Here is a 19,658-nt window from a genome sequence, read left to right as displayed (position 1 = left end):
TCAGCATGTTAGCACTCTTTCAATGATTGTAGCCATAAGCAAATTTGGCATTATATATACCCACTGGCAAGATAATATCTCCAACTACAAAGCCATATATTTTTACAAAACCCTTAAGTATTATTGTGTCTGGAATTAACAAAATAGGTTAGTAATTTGCAGCAGGAAATCAGGGAGGCGTCAAGGAGAGGCTGGGCTGTTAATAATGGGTGACTTCAATTACCCACACATAGACTGGGTAAATTCACAGTCAGGTCATGACAAAGAGGTCAGATTTCTTGATATGCTGAATGACTGTGCCCTAGAACAGGTGGTCTTGGAACCAACCAGAGAGAAGGCAACCTTGGACTTAATTCTGGGTGGCACCCAGGACCTGGTATGGGATGTCAGTGTCATCGACCCTTTAGGGAACAGTGACCACAGTACCATCAAATTCGGCATACATGCGGGGAGAGAATCACCAAGGAAGTCTAACACAGACACTTTGAATTTTAGAAGAGGAAACTTCTCTAAAAATGAGGAGTATGGTGAAAAGGAAGCGGAAAGGGAAAACGGAGTGCATGGAGTTTACTCAAAGCCACAATACTAGAAGCCCAGTTAGATTGTATACCCAAAAGGAAGAAAGGTACCACTACCAATGCATGATTTTACAGACCTCTATCATGTCTCCCTGCAGTCGTCTTTTTTCTAAACTAAATAGCCCCAGGTGTTGTAGCCTTGCCTCATAAGGAAGGTGCTCTAGGCCCCTGACCATCTTGGTTGCCCTCTTCTGCACCTTTTCCAGTTCTACAATGTCCTTTTTGAGATGTGGTGACCAGAATTGGACGCAGTACTCCAGCTGTGGCTGCACCATAGTTTTGTATAAGGGCTTTATAATATTAGCCATTTTATTTTCAATCCCCTTCCTGATGATCCCTAGCATGGAATTGGCCTTTTTCACAGTTGCCACACGTTGAGTCGACACTTTCAATGAGCTGTCCACCACAACCCCAAGATCCCTCTCCTGGTCAGTCACCGACAGCTCAGATCCCATCAGTGTATACTTGAAGTCGGGGTTTTTCGTCCCAATGTGCATCACTTTACACTTGCCAACATTGAACCTCATTTGCCATTTTGTTGCCCACAAAATGGTCATCTTCTATTTACCCAAATGAGGAGTGGTCATCTTCTTCTTTTACCCAAATAGAAGATGACCCTGAGCTTAAGATGACTTAAAAATATGGGTTAAATATACTATTTGGCCAAAAGGAAGAGGACTCTGAATTTAAGATGACACCCCCCGTTCCAAATTATAACATCAAAAAACTTGGAAAAAACGTCGTCTCTGATTCAGGTAAATATAGTAACCCATACAAGAAGGTCAAATATCTTACAATATAATCTGTAGCTCAGTGGAAGCATATTTGTTTTACCTGCAGCAGGTGCCAGGTTCAATCCCTGGCATCTCCAGGTAGGGCTGGGTAAAGGCTTGTTTAAAATGAGAGACTGCTGCCAGCCAGGGTAGCCAGTGCTAAGCTAGCTGAGGAAATGGTCTGACACAGCAGGCAGCTTCCTATGAAAATGAAGTGGTGAAGAATGTGGTTGGTGGCTCTTCTTGCAAGTGACAACTGCAAGGAAGTTACAGTGGGGCGGTGGGGAACAACATGGTTTGTTGGGGACTTTTTCCATGCATGGTTTGGTCTGAACTGAAGTGGTCTCTTCATTCTTGGACAAGAATTGTTTGTCTTCTGACTGGTTTCTTTTTAATGTGTTAAAACCAGTCCGTGCCAAGTGTGAGTTGGCTGCCAAGCATTCAAGCCGCTGCTCTGAAGTGGCTACTGCCCTTTGTCCTGCTGTCTGGAGAGAGGAGTGACTCATCCTGGGCCCAAGGAAACACTTTCCACAGAGCCTCTCTGCTTTTTCACCCACATGTGTGTCAACCACGAAGTGTGCTGAGAAGCACAGCCACTTTTTTTGGTAACGGACATAGGAATCTGCCATATACTGAGTCAGACCATTGGGCTATCTAACTCAGTATTGTCTTCACAGATTGGCAGTGGCTTCTCCAAGGTTTAGGACCGGGCGGGGGGACAGGCCATGCAGATAGCACCAACCTTAGGGAACTCTCTTTTGAGAGGAGAGCTGGTCTTGTGGCTGGGAGCATTAATTGCCCCTTTGCTAAGCAGGGTCTGCCCTGGTTTGCTTTTGGATGGGTGCGCACATGTGAGCGCTGTAAAACAATTGGGATTGTTTTAATGAAAGTTGGTATATACATTTAACAATAAATAAATTCCTCTTAGGGGATGGGGCCATAACTCAGTAGCAGAGCATCTGCACGCATGCATGCAGAAGGTCTCGGGTGCAATCCTTCGCAGCATCTTCAGAGAGGGCTGCCTGAAACCTTGGAGAGCTGCTGCCGGTCAGTGTAGCCAATACAGAGCTAAATGAATCAATGGTCTGACTCAGTATAAGGCAGCTTCCTAAAGCCACCTAATGGCACAGCGGGGAAGCAACCTGCCTAGAGAGCAGGAGGCTGTTGGTCCGAATCCCTGCTGGTGTGTTTCCCAGAATATGGGAGATGCCTATATCGGGCAGCAGCAATATAGGAAGGTTCTGAAAGGCATCATCTCATACTGCGCAGGAGAGGGCAATGGCTAACCACTCCTGTATTCTACCAAAGACAACCACAGGGCTCTGTGGGCACCAAGAGTCAACACCAACTCGAAGGCACAACTTTTTCCTTTATGTTTTTAAACCTAAAGAACCCGTCGCTGTCTCCAGGTAGGGCTGGGAAAGACCCCTGCCTGAAACCTTGGGGAGCTGCTGCCAGTCAGTGTAGACAATACGGAGCTCAATGAACCAATGGTCTGACTCAGTAGAAGGCAGCTTCTTATGTTTCCAAACCTAAGAACTTGTCACTGTCTAGGGCAGGGGTTCTCAAACTGTCCATGGAGCACCAGTGGGCGTGTGATTTCCATCCATGTGGTCAGCAGAAAACTTGTAGGACAGTTGAGAAACTCTGTCACTTGCCCTGCAGTTGATTTTTAAATTTTATTTTATATGCATTGTGCATGTTGACTTGTACAACAGCAGCAGCTAAATGATGCATGAAAAAAGAAGGGGTGGTGGTGGTTGCTGGCCTCAGGTTTGTTTTGTTTGTTATATTTCTATACTGCCTGATACAGAAATCTCCAGGCGGTTTTAACTGTTTTTTACTGTTTGTTTTATATTGCTTTTGTATTATGTTGTAACTTGTACAACATAATACAAAAGCAATATAAAACAGTTAAAATTCATAAAACAGTTAAAGATCCCAATGAATAAAAAACATACTAAAATCCACCGGATCAGGTCTAATCTTACTCAACTCCTTTCCACACGAGAGCGCATTAGCACAGCTCAGGCATTGCTCCTCTGCAGCTATCTGCATGGCCAACTTGAATTGTGGTTCCACTTAGTGCTTCTTGTAGTGCTATACAGTCCGAACCTCCTCCATGCCAGCTCTCTGGCTCACCTTGGGTCTCCCTCTCTCACTCTTGCCTTCCTTACAGGGTTGTTGTGAGGCTAAACTAAGAGGCAAAGCAAAAGCATGTACACCACCCTGAACTCCTTGGAGGAAGGCAGTATACAAATGTGAGAAATAATGCATAACAATATCAAAGCATGTTTTAAAAAGAAAGATGTTCTAGGAGTGGGGTCCCCAACCTGGGTCCCCAGAGGTACTACAACTCCCATCATCCCCAGCCACAATGGGGGTGATGGGTGTTGTAGTCCAAAGACATGTGGGGACCCAAGTTGAGAATCCCTGTTCTAGAACATCTTTCTCTTTTTAAAACATATTTTAATATTGTTGTGTATTATTTACCCCCTGCTAATTGAGCAAGGAGGCACCTTTTTAAAAGTGGCGATTCTCTTCATTTAACAGGGGGAGAGCAACTGGCCCTATCCATCCCCAGCACAGCATCCTTCCAGTGGCTGTTGCTGGTGTCTTATCTTATATTTCTTTTTGAACTTTGAGGCCAGGGAGCTATTTTATTTATTTATTCCCATCTATATAAACCGCTTTGGAAACTTCTTGACAAGGATTTCAATTGACAAGGATTTTTCTTTTTCTTTTTTTGGTGCTTTTTAAAGCTTGCAGAGGGTGGGATGCAGATCTGGAGGGAGCAGACTCCACACGGAAGAAATGCGAAAGACCCTTTGGGGATGGTGCTTTTCCACCTTCAGTCTCTTTGGCCATTCACAGAGGGTGAACAGCCAATATTCCAGACATTGGACTGAGATTTATAAGATCCCTCGGGGTGGGGGGCGGCATTCTTTATAAAGCTGCCACCCCAAACTTGGCAGATGCTTTGACCCATTTAGCTGAGGGCGGGGCTCCCTGGTGCCACCGTCTGGGACAAGACTTCTGTCTGCCAGAGCCTGCCTTTCCAAGAGACAGCACTGCCCTCCTCGCCGGCTTCCTTGCAGCAGCCTGCAAACAGCCCGGCGTCAGCTCCGTGAGTACCTTTGCAGTACTGTTATTGAAACAGGACAGATACCTGCATGGAGGTGATGCAAGAGTTTTGCAGCTGATGGAGATTATTGTCTAGGGTCGGCTCACATGGTCTGGGTTGGGGGGTTGTACACGGTGGTGGCGTTTGTGAGTGGTGGACGCAGCCAGGCTTAAAGCATCCAGGTACATCTAGCCGACTGTGTACCTGTGGCAAATGCGGGGTTTGCCTGCAGCTCCTTGACACCGATAAAAGTGTGCTGACAAGTTGATTTCGACTCCCGGCCCCCATAATAGACAGGGGAACTCTCTCCCACTGCATTCTTAAACCAGCACGGGCTAGTCGTTGGCTGGCCGTCCAGGCGGACTGGTCATTCGGCCCTGCAAATGAGTAGCTTGTATGATGCCAGTTAAAGATGGGGTCGCGGCTGGTGGGGGGCAGATAAAATCAAGCTTCCCCCAGGGTGTCAAAAACCCCTGACTAGTAGCAGCAGAAAACGTACTGGCAGCCTCTTTATCTTCTACGCTTGGGTTCATTCTCTCTGCTTTAGTTCACAGGTTGGTGTTTAACAATGGCAGCCAAAGGCAAGAAAGCCACCCAGAATGGAAACCCCAAGGTCAGTGGGTGGGTTGCAATTCAGCCTGGGGTTGCCTGCATTTCAGGGAAGACGATACCAGTTCTGCCAGTGTGGGCTGTGATCGTTACGCCCCCACTGGGGAAACTCCCATCATTGCCTTTTCAGACGCTCTATAATTACAGGGGGGGCCCCCACCAAAAAGTCCCTTCGTAAGGAGGAAAACACCTGTTGTGAGCAGGTAATTGTTGCCTCCCTGCATTTCAGCTTTTTGGAGGCCGTGCAGACAAGATTTAACTGGATGGCCCCATGATGTGACTCGGCCGAAGGCAGTTTGCGCCATATGACAGCTCAGAGTAGGAAAGAAGAGTTTTCAGCAAATGCGGGGAGAGCTGGTTTTGCAGCAGTGAGCATGAACTATCCCTTTGCTAAGCAAGGTCTGTCTTGGGTGGCGCTCAGATGGGAGACTATGTGTGTGCCCTGTCTGCTGTAAGATATTCCCTGTAGTGCAGGCCTGCTGCTCAACTTTGCCCCCCACCTGGCCTATTTTTGGGGGACTACAACTCCCATCATCCCCAACCACAGTGGCCAATAGCCAGGGATTATGGGAGTTGTAGGCCAACGTCTGCAGGAGGGCCAAAGTTGAGCAGCCCTGGTGTAGACTTTACTGAGCTAGAAGGACAAATTGTCTTGACTCCGTATAAGGCCGCTTCCTACGTTCCTACGGACCACAGCTGAGTAGCACATAAAGGTGGTCTTGGCTTCAGTCCTTGGCATCTCACGTTAAAAGAGATCATCGGACGATGAGAAATACTTCTGCCTGAAGGCACTAGAGAGCCCTGCAGATTGGAGCAGGCACTACTGAGTTGGATGGACCCCGAGAGCTGGCCTTGTGGCAGCAAGCATGAATTGTCCCCTTTGCTAAGCAGGTTCTGCCCTGGTTTGCATTTGAATGGGAGACTACATGCGTGAGCGCTAAGATATTCCCCTTAGGGGATGGGGCCGCTCTGGGAACAGCACCTGCCTGCTTGCAGGCAGAAGGTTCCAGGTTCCCTTCCTGGCAGCATCTCCAGGATAGGGCTGAGAGAGAGACTCCTGCCTGCAACCTAGGAGAGGCTGCTGCCAGTCTGTGTAGACAGTACTGAGATAGATGGACCGATGGTCTGACTCAGTATATGACACCTTCCTGTGATCCTATGTTCCTAATGGTCTGACCTAGTAGAAGACAGCTTCCTCTGCTCATCAGGACAGCCACAGCTCAGAGGAAGAACACCTCCCTTGCAGGCAGAAGGTTCCAGCACCAATCCCTGCCTTCTTCAGGTAGGGATGGGAAAGAGCCCTGTGTCTGACACCCGGGAGAGATGCTGCCAGTCAGTGCAGACAGCCCTGGGCTAGACGCACCAAGTTCCTGACTCTAGCAGGCAGCGTCCAATCCCAAGGCTCAGAGAGGAGCCCACGGCGCCGCTGTTCCTCCTCCAGGGCTTCTCAGACTTCTCCTCCGGCCTCCTTCCAAAGCAGGAGGAGGAGAATGCCTTCCTGCGGATCTTGCACCTGCCCATGGTGACGTCAGCCTGCCAGAGCCTCCAGAAGACGTATGCCACGGCCAAGGAGGCCCATCCTATGATGGCGTCGCTCTGCGAGGCCTACGGAAGAGGCATTCAGTGTGCCAGCGCCCTTGCTGTGTGGAGCGTGAAGCCTGTGGTTCAGAAGCTAGAACCTCAGGGTGAGTAGTGTTGCCCCGGGGCCAAGGGAGATGTGATGGGGGGCAGGGGGGGAGCCACATTTGCGTGTTTGTTTTATTAAAAGGTTTAAAGGTAAAGTGTGCCCTTGAGTTGGTGTCGATTCCTGGCGCCCACAGAGCCCTGTGGTTGTCCTTGGTAGAATACAGGAGGGGTTGACCATGGCCTCTTCCCGCGCAGTCTGAGATGATGCCTTTCAGCATTTTCATATATCGCTGCTGCCCGAAACAGGTGTTTCCCATAGTCTGTCTGGGAAACATGCCAGCAGGGATTCGAACCGGCAACCTCGTGCTTGCTAGGCAAGTCATTTCCCACTGTGCCATTAGGTGGCTGCATTAAAAGGTTTTAGAGGCCACTTTGCAAGAAACTTCAGAGAGGCTTAGAGAAACAACGGTGGCGGCAGCACGGAGCAGGCTCTTGAGGATTGGGGCCGTAGCTCAGTGGTAGAGCATGTGCAGAAGGTCCCAGGTTCAACCCCTGGCAGCATCTCCAGGCAGGGCAGGGAGAGACTCCTGCCTGAGAACTTGGAGAGTTCTTGGAGAGCTGCTGCCAGTCAGGGTAGACAATACTGAGCTAGTTGGACCGATGGTCGGACTCCGTATGTGGCAGCTTCCAACATTCCTAACAGGAAATGCCTTGGGGCTGTAGCTCTGTGATAGAGCATCTGCTTTCTGTGAAGGCCCCAGTGTCAATCCCTGGCAGCATCTCCAGATCGGGCTGACAGAGGCGCCTGCCTGGGGAACTGGCTGCCAATCATTGTGGACAATACTGAGCTAGAGGGACCAATATGGTGACTTGGTAGAAGGCAACTTGGCCACCTAATGGTGTAGCAGGGAAATGCTTGACTAACAAGCAGAAGGCTGGCGGTTCGAATCCCCGCTGGTACTATATCGGGCAGCAGCGATATAGGAAGGTGCTGAAAGGGATTATCTCATACTGCGTGGGAGGAGGCAATGGTCCACCACTCCTGCATTCTACCAAAAGAAAACCACAGGGCTCTGTGGGCACCAGGCGTCGAAATCAACTTGACGGCACACTTTGCCTTAGAAGGCAACTTCCTATGTTCCTATGCAAAATGACGATCCTCTGATATTTATGACGGATGGGGCTGTAGCTCAGTGTTAGAGCATCTGCTTGCCTTGTAGAAGGTCCTAGGTTCAAAACCCGGCTTCCTCAGGTAAGGCTGGCGGTGGGGGGGCGGTTCTGATTTCAACCTTGAAGAGCTGCTGGCAGTCAGGGTAGACAGTATTGAGCTAGATAAACCAATGGTTTGACTCAGTAGAAGGCAGTTCTGTGTGTAACCGAGGAGGAGGGATTGCAGCTCAGTGGGACCTTTTCTTGCAGAAGGTCCCAGGCTCAGTACTTTGCTTCTCCAAGTAGAGCTGGGAGGAAGTCCTGCCTGGACCCCTTGGAGAGCTCGCTGCTGCCAGTCAGTGTAGACAGTACTGAGCTAGATGGACCAAGGATCTGACTCGGTGTGAGGCAGCTTCTGCTATTCTTTCTGTGTTCCACCGTGCTGTTTTTCTGTATCCTCTCTGATTCAGTCACAGCGGCCAACGTTCTGGCCTGCCGAGGTCTAGATCACTTGGAGCAAAAGATTCCTGCCCTTCACGAGCCAGTGGGAAAAGTAAGTCAAGGTCATGAGAAGCTGGCCTGCTGGATCAGACCAAAGCGTTCTGTTTGCAAAAAAAGCCAGCCACAAGCATCTGAGAAGTTCCTAAATAGGGCACCAGGTGGCAGCATTTCCCTGCTGGCTGTCCTCTATATCGGATATCCACAGGTATACTGCCTCTGAATACTGGAGGCTCCATTTAGCTACCACGATCAACAGCTGTTGATAGATCTATTCCACATGGAATTGTCTCATCTGTTATTTGAAGCTGTGCGAGCTAGTGGCCATCTCTAAATCTTGCAGTAATGAGTCCCATAAGTTTATAATGTGTTGTGCAAGTTGACCCTTCCCAGCCAATGAGATCCACCAGTCATGACCCGGGGGCAGAGCCAACACTGAGCGGACGGGTTCAAAGAATCCGGGCCGCCAATGAAAAGGGCCGCTGGGGCTCACGTTGAACGCAAAGGGAGCGTGGCCTGAGCTTTCCCCATCTCATTTCAGGCAGCCTTTGCTGCCTGACAGCATTTATTTCCCTGGCTCTGCTCCTGTCATGATCCTCGTTAACTGAGCAAAGCGGCACCTTTCAAAGTGGTGGTTCTCTTACACTTAGCAGGAGGAGAGCAGTTGGCCCATTCCAGCCCCAGCACAGCATCCTTCCAGTGGCTGTTGTCGGTGTTTACCTTATGTTTATTTATTTTTTTAGATTGTAAGCCCTTTGGGGACAGGGAACCATCTTATCTATTTGTTATTTATCTATGTAAACCGCTTTGGAAACTTGATTGAAAAGCGGTATATAAATCGTAGTCGTAGCCGTCGTCGGCATGTAGGTCCCCAGTGAAATATGGTGCAGATATTAGCCAAGATGATAAAGATGTTTTGATAGGACTGTAGCTCAGTGGTAAAGCATGTGTAGTACATGCAAAAGGTCCCGCAGCTGGGAAAGGCTTCTGCCCAAAAGAGCGGCTGCCAGTCAGAGTAGATAATATTGAGCTAAATGGACCAAAGGTCAGACTTGCTAGAAGGCAACTTGCTAAGTCTATCAGGAGCATCTGTATCTCAATAGTAGCTTTGCATGCAGTAGGTCCCAGTTCAGTCCCTGGCATCTCCAGTTAGGACTGGGAAAGACCCCTGTCTGAAACCCTGGAGGGCTGCTGCCAGTCAGAACAGAGAGTATGCAGCCAGATGGACCAAGGGTCTGACTCAGCAGACGGCAGCTCCCGATGTTCACCCATCTCTGCATTATCTCCTCCACCTCTAGGTTACATCTGATCTGAAGGACTCCCTCTCCACTCACTTTCAAACTGCTGTGTGCTCCGTAGCAGAAACCTTGGACCGGGTCTTGGGACTGGCTGCCAAAAGTTACGACCGATCCGAGAGCACCGTGAGAGACGCAGCGGAGTACACCAGGCACAGCCGAGTGAGCCAGTGGGCTGAAGCTGGGATGGATGCAGCGATCGGCCTGCTAGAGACCCTCCTGGACTTCCTCCTTCCAAAAGCTAAGCGCCAATCAGGTTATGACCGCCCCTGCCCTTGACCTGTGGGTGATCTTGTGTGTGATCATGGAGAATGGAGGAGCCTCCACCACCCGTCCTACCCAGCTCCCACCTCCCACCCGATCACTCTCCCCTCCTCCTAACTATTCAGGGTCACGTGTGAACAAGCCTAGAATTTCCTTTCTTTCTTTTAATGTTCAAATTGCATGTCCCAATTCACCGGGATCTCTTATGTTAGCTTGATTTCAGCAGACCCTAAAGCTACTGTATTTACCTGAATCCAAGACTAGCTTTTTTAAAGGGATATGCATGCATCGAATTTTCAGATTTGATTCAATTTTGAATTGAACCTGGCTGATTCTATTCAAATTCAAATTGATTTGATTCTACCTCTTTTGGTGCCTTTTTGACCGATCAAAAAACTGCCTGAATGGTTTTTAAAAGGTGCCAAAATGTCCCTACGGTGTTGTCGAATTATTTAATTATTATTATTACTAGTTTACACAGTCAGACAGGTGTTATTGACTGGTTTGTTTTATCTAGACATCGAGTCCTTCCCAAGGACCTGGAATGGCTGGATTTTATTATCAATGTTGTTGCTGTTATTATTATAGATATTGTCGCAGAATATAGGCCGTTCCCAGTAAAGTTGCTTTTTGTAATTGGCTGATGGTGATTTCTGTGGCCATTATTTTATTTATTTATTTATTTATTATTTAATTATACCCCACCCCTCCAGTACACTACTGCTCAGGGTGGCTCACAAAAATAAAATAGATACAATATAAAATAAAAGTTTAAAAAAATGGTTAACTAAATTTGGTTAAATAAAATTTGTTTGGTGGAATAAAATTAACCAAATTAAGTAAACAAGTTAGAAGTCAGGCTAAAACCACAATCAGCCTGGTGTAGTGGTTAGAGTGCCGGACTAGGAGCAGGGAGACCCGAGTTCAAATCCCCATTCAGCCATGATACCTGCTGGGTGACTCTGGGCCAGTCACTTCTCTCTCAGCCTAGCCTACTTCACAGGGTTGTTGTGAGGAGAAACTTAAGTATGCAGTACTCTGGGCCCCTTGGAGGAAGAGCAGGATGTAAAATCTAAAAAAAAAAACAAAACCCCCAAAAAACCCAAACCTGTTACCTGTTTTTAAAAAAATTAACAGCAGCTGCATCAGCTTTCTTATTAGTAATAAACAAACAAATAATTGTTCTATACTGCTTGTCTACAAACAAAAGTTCTCAAAGCTGTTTACACCGTAAAAGAGAAAAGAAGATGGCGCCCGGTCCTCAAAGGGCTCACCGTCTAAAAAGAAGCCCAAGGGAGACACCAGCTACAGCCACTGACTGGAGGGATGCTGTGCTGGGGCTGAATAGGACCAGTTGCTCTTCCCTTGCTAAATGTAAGACAGTCACCACTTTAGAAAGTGTCTCTTTGCCCAGTTAGCAGGGGAAATTCATTCCCTGTCCCAAAGAGGCTCACAATCTGGAAAAGAACCCAAGAGAGACAGCAGCAATAGGGACCATTGTCCATGGCTATACAAACCTCTGTTCCTAAAAGATAGCACTGAAGATGCTTCTAGCTGATAGGGAACACTAAAGAACATTCTACCTTGTTTGCCTAAAAGATAGACTGCTCTTGCACATGGATGACACACACATTCTCTTTTCTTCCCACTCTTCCCTCTAGCTCATGACCCACCAGGGGCTTGTGTATCAAATGAAACGACTCCCACCAGCACCATTGGCAGGATAAGGGCCTTAGCTGGTACCATCTCTCAGCGTGCCTACAGACAGACTGCCCAAGCCGTCCAGCATACAAGAGACAAGGGGAAGGAACTGGCTACGTGGATCTCAGGCCCGGTAAGTGCCCCTGATGGGGACGATTTCAGCCAAGGTGAGGGTCTGCTCTTGCACTGAGCATTAGCTCAGCTTGTTGTAGTCCAGTTTAGGGCTAAATTAAATGTATTTTCTGGGCTTGAATCATTGCTACATATGGATCCCTGCCCAGGCATAATTGTGCTCATGCATGATTCCATGAAGATCCACTTTGCTACCAGCTACAAAAATCTGGAATCGGATCTAGAAAGCCCTTAGCTACACCACCACAAAATGTTGGCCATGGATTGGAACCACTTTCAAATACCTCACTGAGGTGTTCCGTAGCAAAGCTTTCCCCAAATTCCTCAGGTCAGGGATTCCCAACCTTAGGTCCTCAGATGATGCTGGACTAAAACTCCCATCACCCCATGACACAGTGTCAGGGGATGATGGGAGTTGTAGTCTGACACAATCTGAGGACCCGCATTTGAGAACACCTGCTCAATTTCTTCCCCTCCACACCACCATCACCGGCCTGACCACAGGGATACTATTCAGTATAAAAAGAAAGGATCTTTGCACTAAGCACACGTTTTAATATAAAGCATAGTATACTTGATAGTATATAAAGTAAATTTACTTATTTATACTATTATGTATTTATTTCTACTATTTATAGTATAGAAATAATAGAAATAAAAGAAAAGAATAAATAAATAAATAAATAAAATTGCATAGGGATGCAAGCATGAGTTGTCCTCTTTGCTAAGAGGGGTTTGCCATGGTTTACATTCAGATGGGGGACTATTTGCAAGCTCTGTCTGTGGTAAAATATTCCCCTTAGGGGATGGGGCGATAGCTCAGTGGAAGAGCATCTGCTTGCATGCAGAAGGTCCCAGGTTGAATCCCTGGCAGTGTCCAGGTAGGGATGAGAGAGGAGAGCTGGCCTTGGGGTAGCAAGCATGACTTGTCCTCTTAGCTAAGCAGCATCTGCCCTAGTTGCATATGAAAGGGAGACTAGAAGTGTGAGCACTGGAAGAGATTCCCCTTAGGGGATGGAGCCGCTCTGAGAAGAGCATCTAGGTTCCAAATTCCCTCCCTGGCAGCATTTCCAAGATAGGGCTGAGAGTTGAGAGATTCCTTCCTGCAACCTTGGAGAAGCTGCTGCCATTCTGGGTAGACAACACTGAGCTAGATGGACCAAGGGTCTGACTCAGTTTCCTGTGTTCTTAGTTTTGACCTTGACGTTCTCTTTAATGTGGGGATGGGGCTAATAGATCCCTCCCCTCCTCTCTATGGGTATCGGCTCACCCATCAAAGCGAAAGGGCCGGTTTATTTTTAACCAGTTTGATTCATGGCCTTGATGAAGAACGTCCTCCAAACCCTGAATTCTCCTGGGGGCACAGATCTCCGACAGGAAGAAGACCACCTGACCTCCCCACATCCTGCTGACTTGGGGCCTGGGAACCGTGGCTGGACTCATAGACTCACTGCCCCTCTCAGGACCTCTTCTTCTGAATGGGTCTCCGGGGATTCTCTAGACCCAACTCTGAATCAGTGTGATTCAAGAAGGAGGTCTTGCGAGTCTGGCTGTGTTGCAATTTGGAACTTCGGTTTCTCTAAGATGAAGATGAACATCTCGCTGTTCCTTTCCAGTGGCCTTTGCTGATGCCACTTCTGAGGAAAGTAACAGAGCAGCCTAAGGGCTTAAATGCCCTTTGTTAGGGTGGGGACGAAGTGTGGTGGGGAGGCATTGGTTATGCAAATAAGCATTCTTGCCAAAGGCAAGGTTAGAGGGTTGGACTGCGCCATTAGGTGGCGTATGCTGACTTAAGTAGGGTTGCCATATTCTGGCTCTCCAAATCTGGGTGCCTAATTTTCATATCATGTAAGCGGGCTTGAAAATAATGTTTGAGCAGAATAGTGACTGCACGTTTTACTCCATAACTCCGCTTCTGCAAGGGCTGGAGCTTAGCTTTTTCTTTTTTTTCTTAAATAAATGCTGAAATCCGGCAGAATCTGGATGGGCTAAGCAATCTGGATAAGATGCTTAAAATCCTGGTGAAACCCATAATTTCGGGGAGCATGGCAAATCTAAACTTATGGGACCTTTCAACATCCTATCCATACAGAGTGGTGTAGCTGGGCAAAGCACAACCGAGGCTCATCAGGTCCTCCCGGGTGCTGAGAATTCATCAACCAGAGGGCTCCGCAGAGGCTCGAGAAAGGCACCAGAGAAAGTGGAGGAACCAAAGCAAGAAGATGACAAGAGAAATAAGGTATGCAATGGCCAATCGGTACAGACCTGGGCTGCTCAACTTTGTCCCTGCTGCAGATGTTGGCCTACCATTCCCATAATCCAGGCCTGCTCAACTTAGCCCCCACCCCCCGCAGCTGTTTTTGGACTACAACTCCTATCATCCCCAGCCACAGTGGCCAATAGCCAGGGATTATGGGAGTTGTAGGCCAACATCTGCAGGAGGACAGGGATCCATCTTGTTAGTTTTAGTTTTTTAGTGTTTTAGTTTTTTAGTGTTTTAGTTTTGTTGGTTCTCTATGTAAACCACAGTGGAAACTTTTGTTGAAAAGTGGTATATAAATATTTGTTGTTTTCTTACAGTCTTGTGAATTACTGTTTGTGCCCTCAAGAACCCACATGTGAAAAATACTGTGCGTGTCGTGGTGCAGCGAGCAGGTGTAGGATGAAGGCTCCAAAGGCCTTTAAGTCCAGGCTCCAAAATTACCTAGGTGCACCTCTGCTTGAAGAAGCTGCTGCCAGTTGGTGTAGAGACAGTACTGAGCTAGATGGACAAATGGTCTGACTCAGCATAAGGCAGCTTCCTGTTTTCCTAAGTAGCAGCCTGAGCTATGATATTTACCTGTTGAACTGCAGCTGTTGTTTTGTGACTGGAGGAATGGAGGAGCAGGAGTCAGCTTTACCCAGGAAATGCAGCTTTTACCTCCCTGCCGCCCGCCACTTCCAAAAACACAAGGGGAGGGAGCACGATCGCTCTGTCCCAAAGGACCATAGTATTAAAGGCCCAGCGCAAGGTCTTTGATCTTATCAGGGTTTTCTGGAAATGCCACTTGATATCATGACCTCAATTTGGGGGGGTTGCCAGGCAGGGTAGGCAGGAAACAGGGAAGGGTTGCAGGGTAATGAAGGGAGGTCTGCAGTTCCAGCAACACACACCCAACAAGTTTGTATGCTCCTGGGATTTTCTTTTGGGCAGGTCAGCAGACCCCTGCTAACTGAGCAAAGAGGCACCTTGCAAAGTGGTGATTCTCTTATATTTCGCAGGGGGAGAGCAACTGGCCCTATCCAACCCCAGCACAGCATCCCTCCAGTGGCTGTTGTTGATGAGTGTCTACCTTATGTTTCTTTTTAGATTGTTAGCCTTTTGGGACAGGGAATCGTCTTATTTATTATTTATTTTTCTGTCTAAACCGCTTGGCAAACACTTGTTGAAAAGTGGTATATAAATCATAGTCGTAGTAGCAGCAGCAGAAGCAGCAAAAGTTTATGCCCATCTCGATGCTCGATCACTGGGTTGCCTTTTTCTTGTTGTTGCAGCCATCAAATGGCTGTACACAGTTTCTGTGATGATTCCAGCTGCGGGCCATGAAAAGGCACAGTGGTAGCTACTACTCATGCTTCATGATGCTTGCGCATGCGCAGTAGCATGACGTGCAGAACGCTGACAGGTGTATGTACACACTTTCTATTTTGTAGTGAAATCCAGTTCCAACTGTGGGTCACAAAAAGATACGGGGCTTCAGTGGCTGCTCCTAAGCATACTTCATGGCGCTTGTGCATGCACAGTAGCATGGCATATAGAACCAGCATATGTACAAATGCCATTGCTCACCAAGGTACTTGGTTATGTACATATTTTCAGTTGCATAGTGAAATCCAGTTCCAACTGTGGGCCACAAAAAGGTACAGAGATTTAGTGGCTGCTACTGCGCAAGCTTCATGATGCCTGCGGATGTGCAGTAGCATGACATGTGTACCTACACACTTTCCTACACACAGGATTTCAGTGGCTGCTGCTAAGCATACTTCATAAGGCTTGCGCATGCACAGTAGCATGGCATATAGAACCCGCATGTGTACAAATGCCATTGCTTACTAAGGTGCTTGGTTTTTATTTTTTGTTTCTAGACAACCAAAGGCACAGAGACACAGAGTCTAGTGGGCAGCCTAACTGAGACTCTGCAAGCAGCCTCTTTCTCTACCATCGCCAGACTGAAGAACGCCCCCTTTGCTGCCTGGAACACGGCTGGCCAGCTTCTCCAGGTCTCCCCACACAAGACAATCTCTGAGGCAAGCGCAAAAGAGGCAACATTGCCGGGTACCTTGCAAAGTGCCACCAGCAGCCTGCTGGGGATGATCTCCCATTATGTACCAGTAAGTTCATTTCCACCACCGCGGATACAGAAAGGCGGGCTGGTGAACCCAGGAACAGAGGAAGCTGCCTTACTCTGAAATAAGACCACTGTTCCGTCTAGCTCAATATTGTCTACACCAGGCCCGTGCAACGTAGGCCCTCCTGTAGATGCTGAACTACAACTCCCATAATCTCTGATTATTGGCCACTGTGGCTGGGGATGATGGGAGTTGTAGTCCAGAAACAGCTGGAGGGCCAAAGTTGTAGAGCCCTGATGTACACTGACTGGCAGCAGCTTCTCCAAGGTTTCAGGCAGGGCTCTTTCCCAGCCCTACCTGGAGATGCTGCCTGTCAGGGATTGAACCTGGAACCTTCTGCATGCAAAGCAGATGCTCTTCCACTGAGCGACCGTATTTACCTGAATCCAAGACTAGAGTTTCCCCCCAAAATTGTGGATATCAATCAAGAGGTCACCTTACATTCAGAGTCCTCTTCCTTTTGAGTAAATGCAGGTATAACCTATATCTAACCTCTACCATTTGAGGGGGTTGTCTTAAATTCAGAGTCGTCTTCGACTGGGGTAAATACGGCATGGCCCAGCCCCAATTGTAGTGGTTGGAATATTTGCTCACCGGCCCGCGAAGGGCCGAACCTGATGTTTTGTGTCATTAGGGTGGAAGAGTTTGGGGCCACTCTAGAGCCGGGCTTTGCCCATCCCAACTTGAGTCTCTCTGTGCCTCTCTCCACATCCGTCCCTGGCTTAGCTTCCACGGCTCCTGGTGAAAGAAAAGGAACCAAGTGATACCATGGACCATGCAGAGTCACAGCAACAGCTGGAAGACGGGCAGAGTCAGGAAGAGGAGGCCTCCAATCTGTTGCGAGGAGGAGACCGGCGCTCCAGCCGAGGCCACCACCCTTTCTTCTTCCTCCAGCTGGATGAGCCTCTCCTTCCACAGCAAGCCCTCTCCCGACGCCGGAGTCCGGCTTTCGAAGCCGAGTACGCCGGATCCCGCAAATCTGCCTTCTCCCCTTACAAGGAGGTGGTCAGCAGCAGGCGGCGGAGCGAAGGGTTCTACCGGCCCGGCCCGGAGCCTATATACACCAGAGCTCTCTACCCAAGCCTCCATGGTGCCACCTTCAAGAAAGACTGAACGAGTGGCGGTCTGGATTCTCGGCTTAGCACCTCCCACCCAAGCAGGTCACTTCTACTGCCTTGCTGCCATGCCCCTTGCAAAGGACATCATGCCGAGAGCCAGGGCAGAGAGCTTCAGCCCTAGTAATCCGCCGCCTGAAGCAACTGCCCCACCTTGCCTCATGAAAGGGACCGCCCTTGCACCCAACCTGTATGAGAACAGATACACTCCTGTGTGAGCCCGCTAGTCTCATGGTCAGGATTGCTTCCTATCAGCTTCCGACAACTTCCACCTGCCTCCAGAGCTGCCTTGCCCTGCCACAGGGGCCGATTCCCCTCCCTCCCTGGCCAGCTGGCCAACCAATCCTGCTGCCGCCCGCCCCGGCCCTGCTCCTCTCCACGGCCGCACACCACCTTGCCCATCCCCAGCGGCATGCGGTGCTCCTGCAGTCCACTGCTGCTTCCCAGCTGCTCGGGGTTCCGACAGTCCCAAGGTGGGTGGAGATGAAGGTGTGGGCACGCTCGTCATTCCCAGCTGCCTTTGGGTCAGAGTCGCCTGCCGCGCGGGTGCTAGGAGCCTGCTTCCACCGTCGCTGGGGCTGCGGAGGCCACCTCTGCTGTGCCTCCGCCATTGCCGCCACCGGGGGAGTCTGCCGGTGGGGTAGGGAGCCCACTGCCACCGCCACAGAAGGGCTGCCCATGAGAACATGGACTGCCTGTGCCCTCCCTATGCCACTGGGTAGAGCCACTGCCTGCTGTAATAGCCTCTGTGATAGTCACCCTTGCACAGCCTTCTAAAGCAGGGTGTGCTACAGTAGCAGTTGGTATGGGCAGATTCGGCGGGGGGCAGTAAACGAGCCTCTGAGGAGCCTCATTCTCACTCCTCCGGCCCTGTCCCCTCTGTTGCCTTCGCTCTCCCTCGCCATGCCTGGACATGGCATCAACCTGTTGCACACGGGCTGGTCGTTTGCTGGGTTGGGGAACTGGGCAGATGACCAGAGTGGACACAAGGGGTTAACACCACAGCCAGGCGCGGCAAGGGAGACTGAGGCCGTCTGGACAGTGGACAATGAGCCTCCCCCCGAGTTTCGTTTACCACCCCCACCCCCCAGTCTGATAGCTTCTACCTTTTAGGATCAATCATCAACATTAAAGGATCCAGCAGTCAAGAAATACGCCGCAGATTAGCACTTGGCAGGGTTGCAGTGAAGGCCTTGGAGAGGAGATTGAGATGCCGTGATGTGTCTATACCTACTAGGATTAGAATTGTTTGGACATGCTTTTCCCCATGACACTCTATGGATGTGGAAGCTGGAAGAAGCAAGATAGAAAATGTATTGACACTTTTGAACTTTGGTGCTGGAGAAGACTTTTGAGGAGACCATGGACAGCCAGGAAAACAAACCAATGGATCCTAGAACAAATCAATCCAGAATTTTCACTCGAGGCACAAATGACCAGGCTCAAACTATTATACTTCGGACACATTATGCGAAGACCCAGCTCCCTTGAGAAGTCCACAATGCTGGGAGAAGTTGAAGGAAAGAGAAGAAGAGGACGGCCAGCAGCAAGGTGGATGGACTCAATTATGACAGCAATGAATGCACCACTGAGATACCTTAAAGGCCAAGTTGGAAACAGATCGTCCTGGAGAGAATCTTTCTATGTAGTCGCTAAGAGTTGACACCGACTTGACAGCACTTAATCAATCAATCAATCAATCAATCAGTCTGCCCATAGTGGCTGCCACTGGTGTGTTAGTAAACAGGCTATAAGAGTTTCCCTTAAAAAAGAAAAAAGAAAGCCTTAACAATGCTCATTAGAATCTTTAATCTCACAGTGGATCTGGCTGCAGTTAAAGAATTTAAGCTGTGATTCCAAGACATTTGGCAATGCTTACTATTCAGCTGAGCACACTAACAACTTTTAAAATAGTATAACTGAAGCTACTGATTGCTACCTAAGCAGTCGTTTAAATTACTAGTTAACTCAATTTCAGTCAAATGAATTGGAACTACTTTCAGAACCACTTTGAGGTAGTGAAGTAGCTGCAACAACTTTTTGATAATGGCTTTCCTCTCCCACTGTTGAGCATTTTAAAAACATTAAAAACAAATTGTTAAATAAGTCAAACACTGTTTGCTAGAGTTAGGAGGCTGGAGAAATTTGACTCACTTAAATGACCTGTGTAAATTGTCCCTGTGCACCAAACTATGGAATAGTAGTTAAACGATAAGAGTAAACTTCTGGCCAGAGAAGTTTAACTGTGGCCGAATTCAGACATCATAAGAAACCGGAGATCCCTTCACTTCTACTTTCTGAAGCCACACATCCGAATTCAGAAAACTGGAGTTAAGGGTGAAAAGGGACCCACGGTTTCCCTCCCCAAACTCCAGTCTAAACCTTTGGTTCAGAGTGGAGTTTTG

General features: G+C 48.6%; 1 protein-coding gene across 1 annotated transcript; it reads left to right on the top strand.

Moving 5' to 3' along the window:
- Positions 1-4,945: 4,945 nt before the first annotated feature.
- Positions 4,946-18,206, top strand: PLIN1 (perilipin 1). The gene is made up of 8 exons (XM_053272740.1): positions 4,946-5,088; positions 6,526-6,769; positions 8,330-8,412; positions 9,656-9,908; positions 11,578-11,750; positions 13,842-13,988; positions 15,875-16,120; positions 16,865-18,206. The coding sequence occupies exons 1-8, from the start codon at positions 5,044-5,046 to the stop codon at positions 17,249-17,251; spliced, it is 1,578 nt and encodes a 525-aa protein (XP_053128715.1). The 5' UTR covers positions 4,946-5,043; the 3' UTR covers positions 17,252-18,206.
- The last annotated feature ends 1,452 nt before the right edge of the window (positions 18,207-19,658 follow it).

This window comes from Hemicordylus capensis, chromosome 10, assembly GCF_027244095.1.
Source record: "Hemicordylus capensis ecotype Gifberg chromosome 10, rHemCap1.1.pri, whole genome shotgun sequence".
Lineage (NCBI taxonomy): Eukaryota > Metazoa > Chordata > Lepidosauria > Squamata > Cordylidae > Hemicordylus > Hemicordylus capensis.
This window is presented reverse-complemented; position numbering and strand designations above follow the sequence as displayed.

Bases quoted from the DNA above. Each gene is read 5' to 3' on its own strand.
- PLIN1 (XM_053272740.1), top strand. From the start codon at position 5,044: ATGGCAGCCAAAGGCAAGAAAGCCACCCAGAATGGAAACCCCAAG. The intron at 6,770-8,329 runs GTGAGTAGTGTT...TCTCTGATTCAG, and splicing joins TCAGAAGCTAGAACCTCAGG to TCACAGCGGCCAACGTTCTG. The intron at 16,121-16,864 runs GTAAGTTCATTT...TCCCTGGCTTAG, and splicing joins TGATCTCCCATTATGTACCA to CTTCCACGGCTCCTGGTGAA.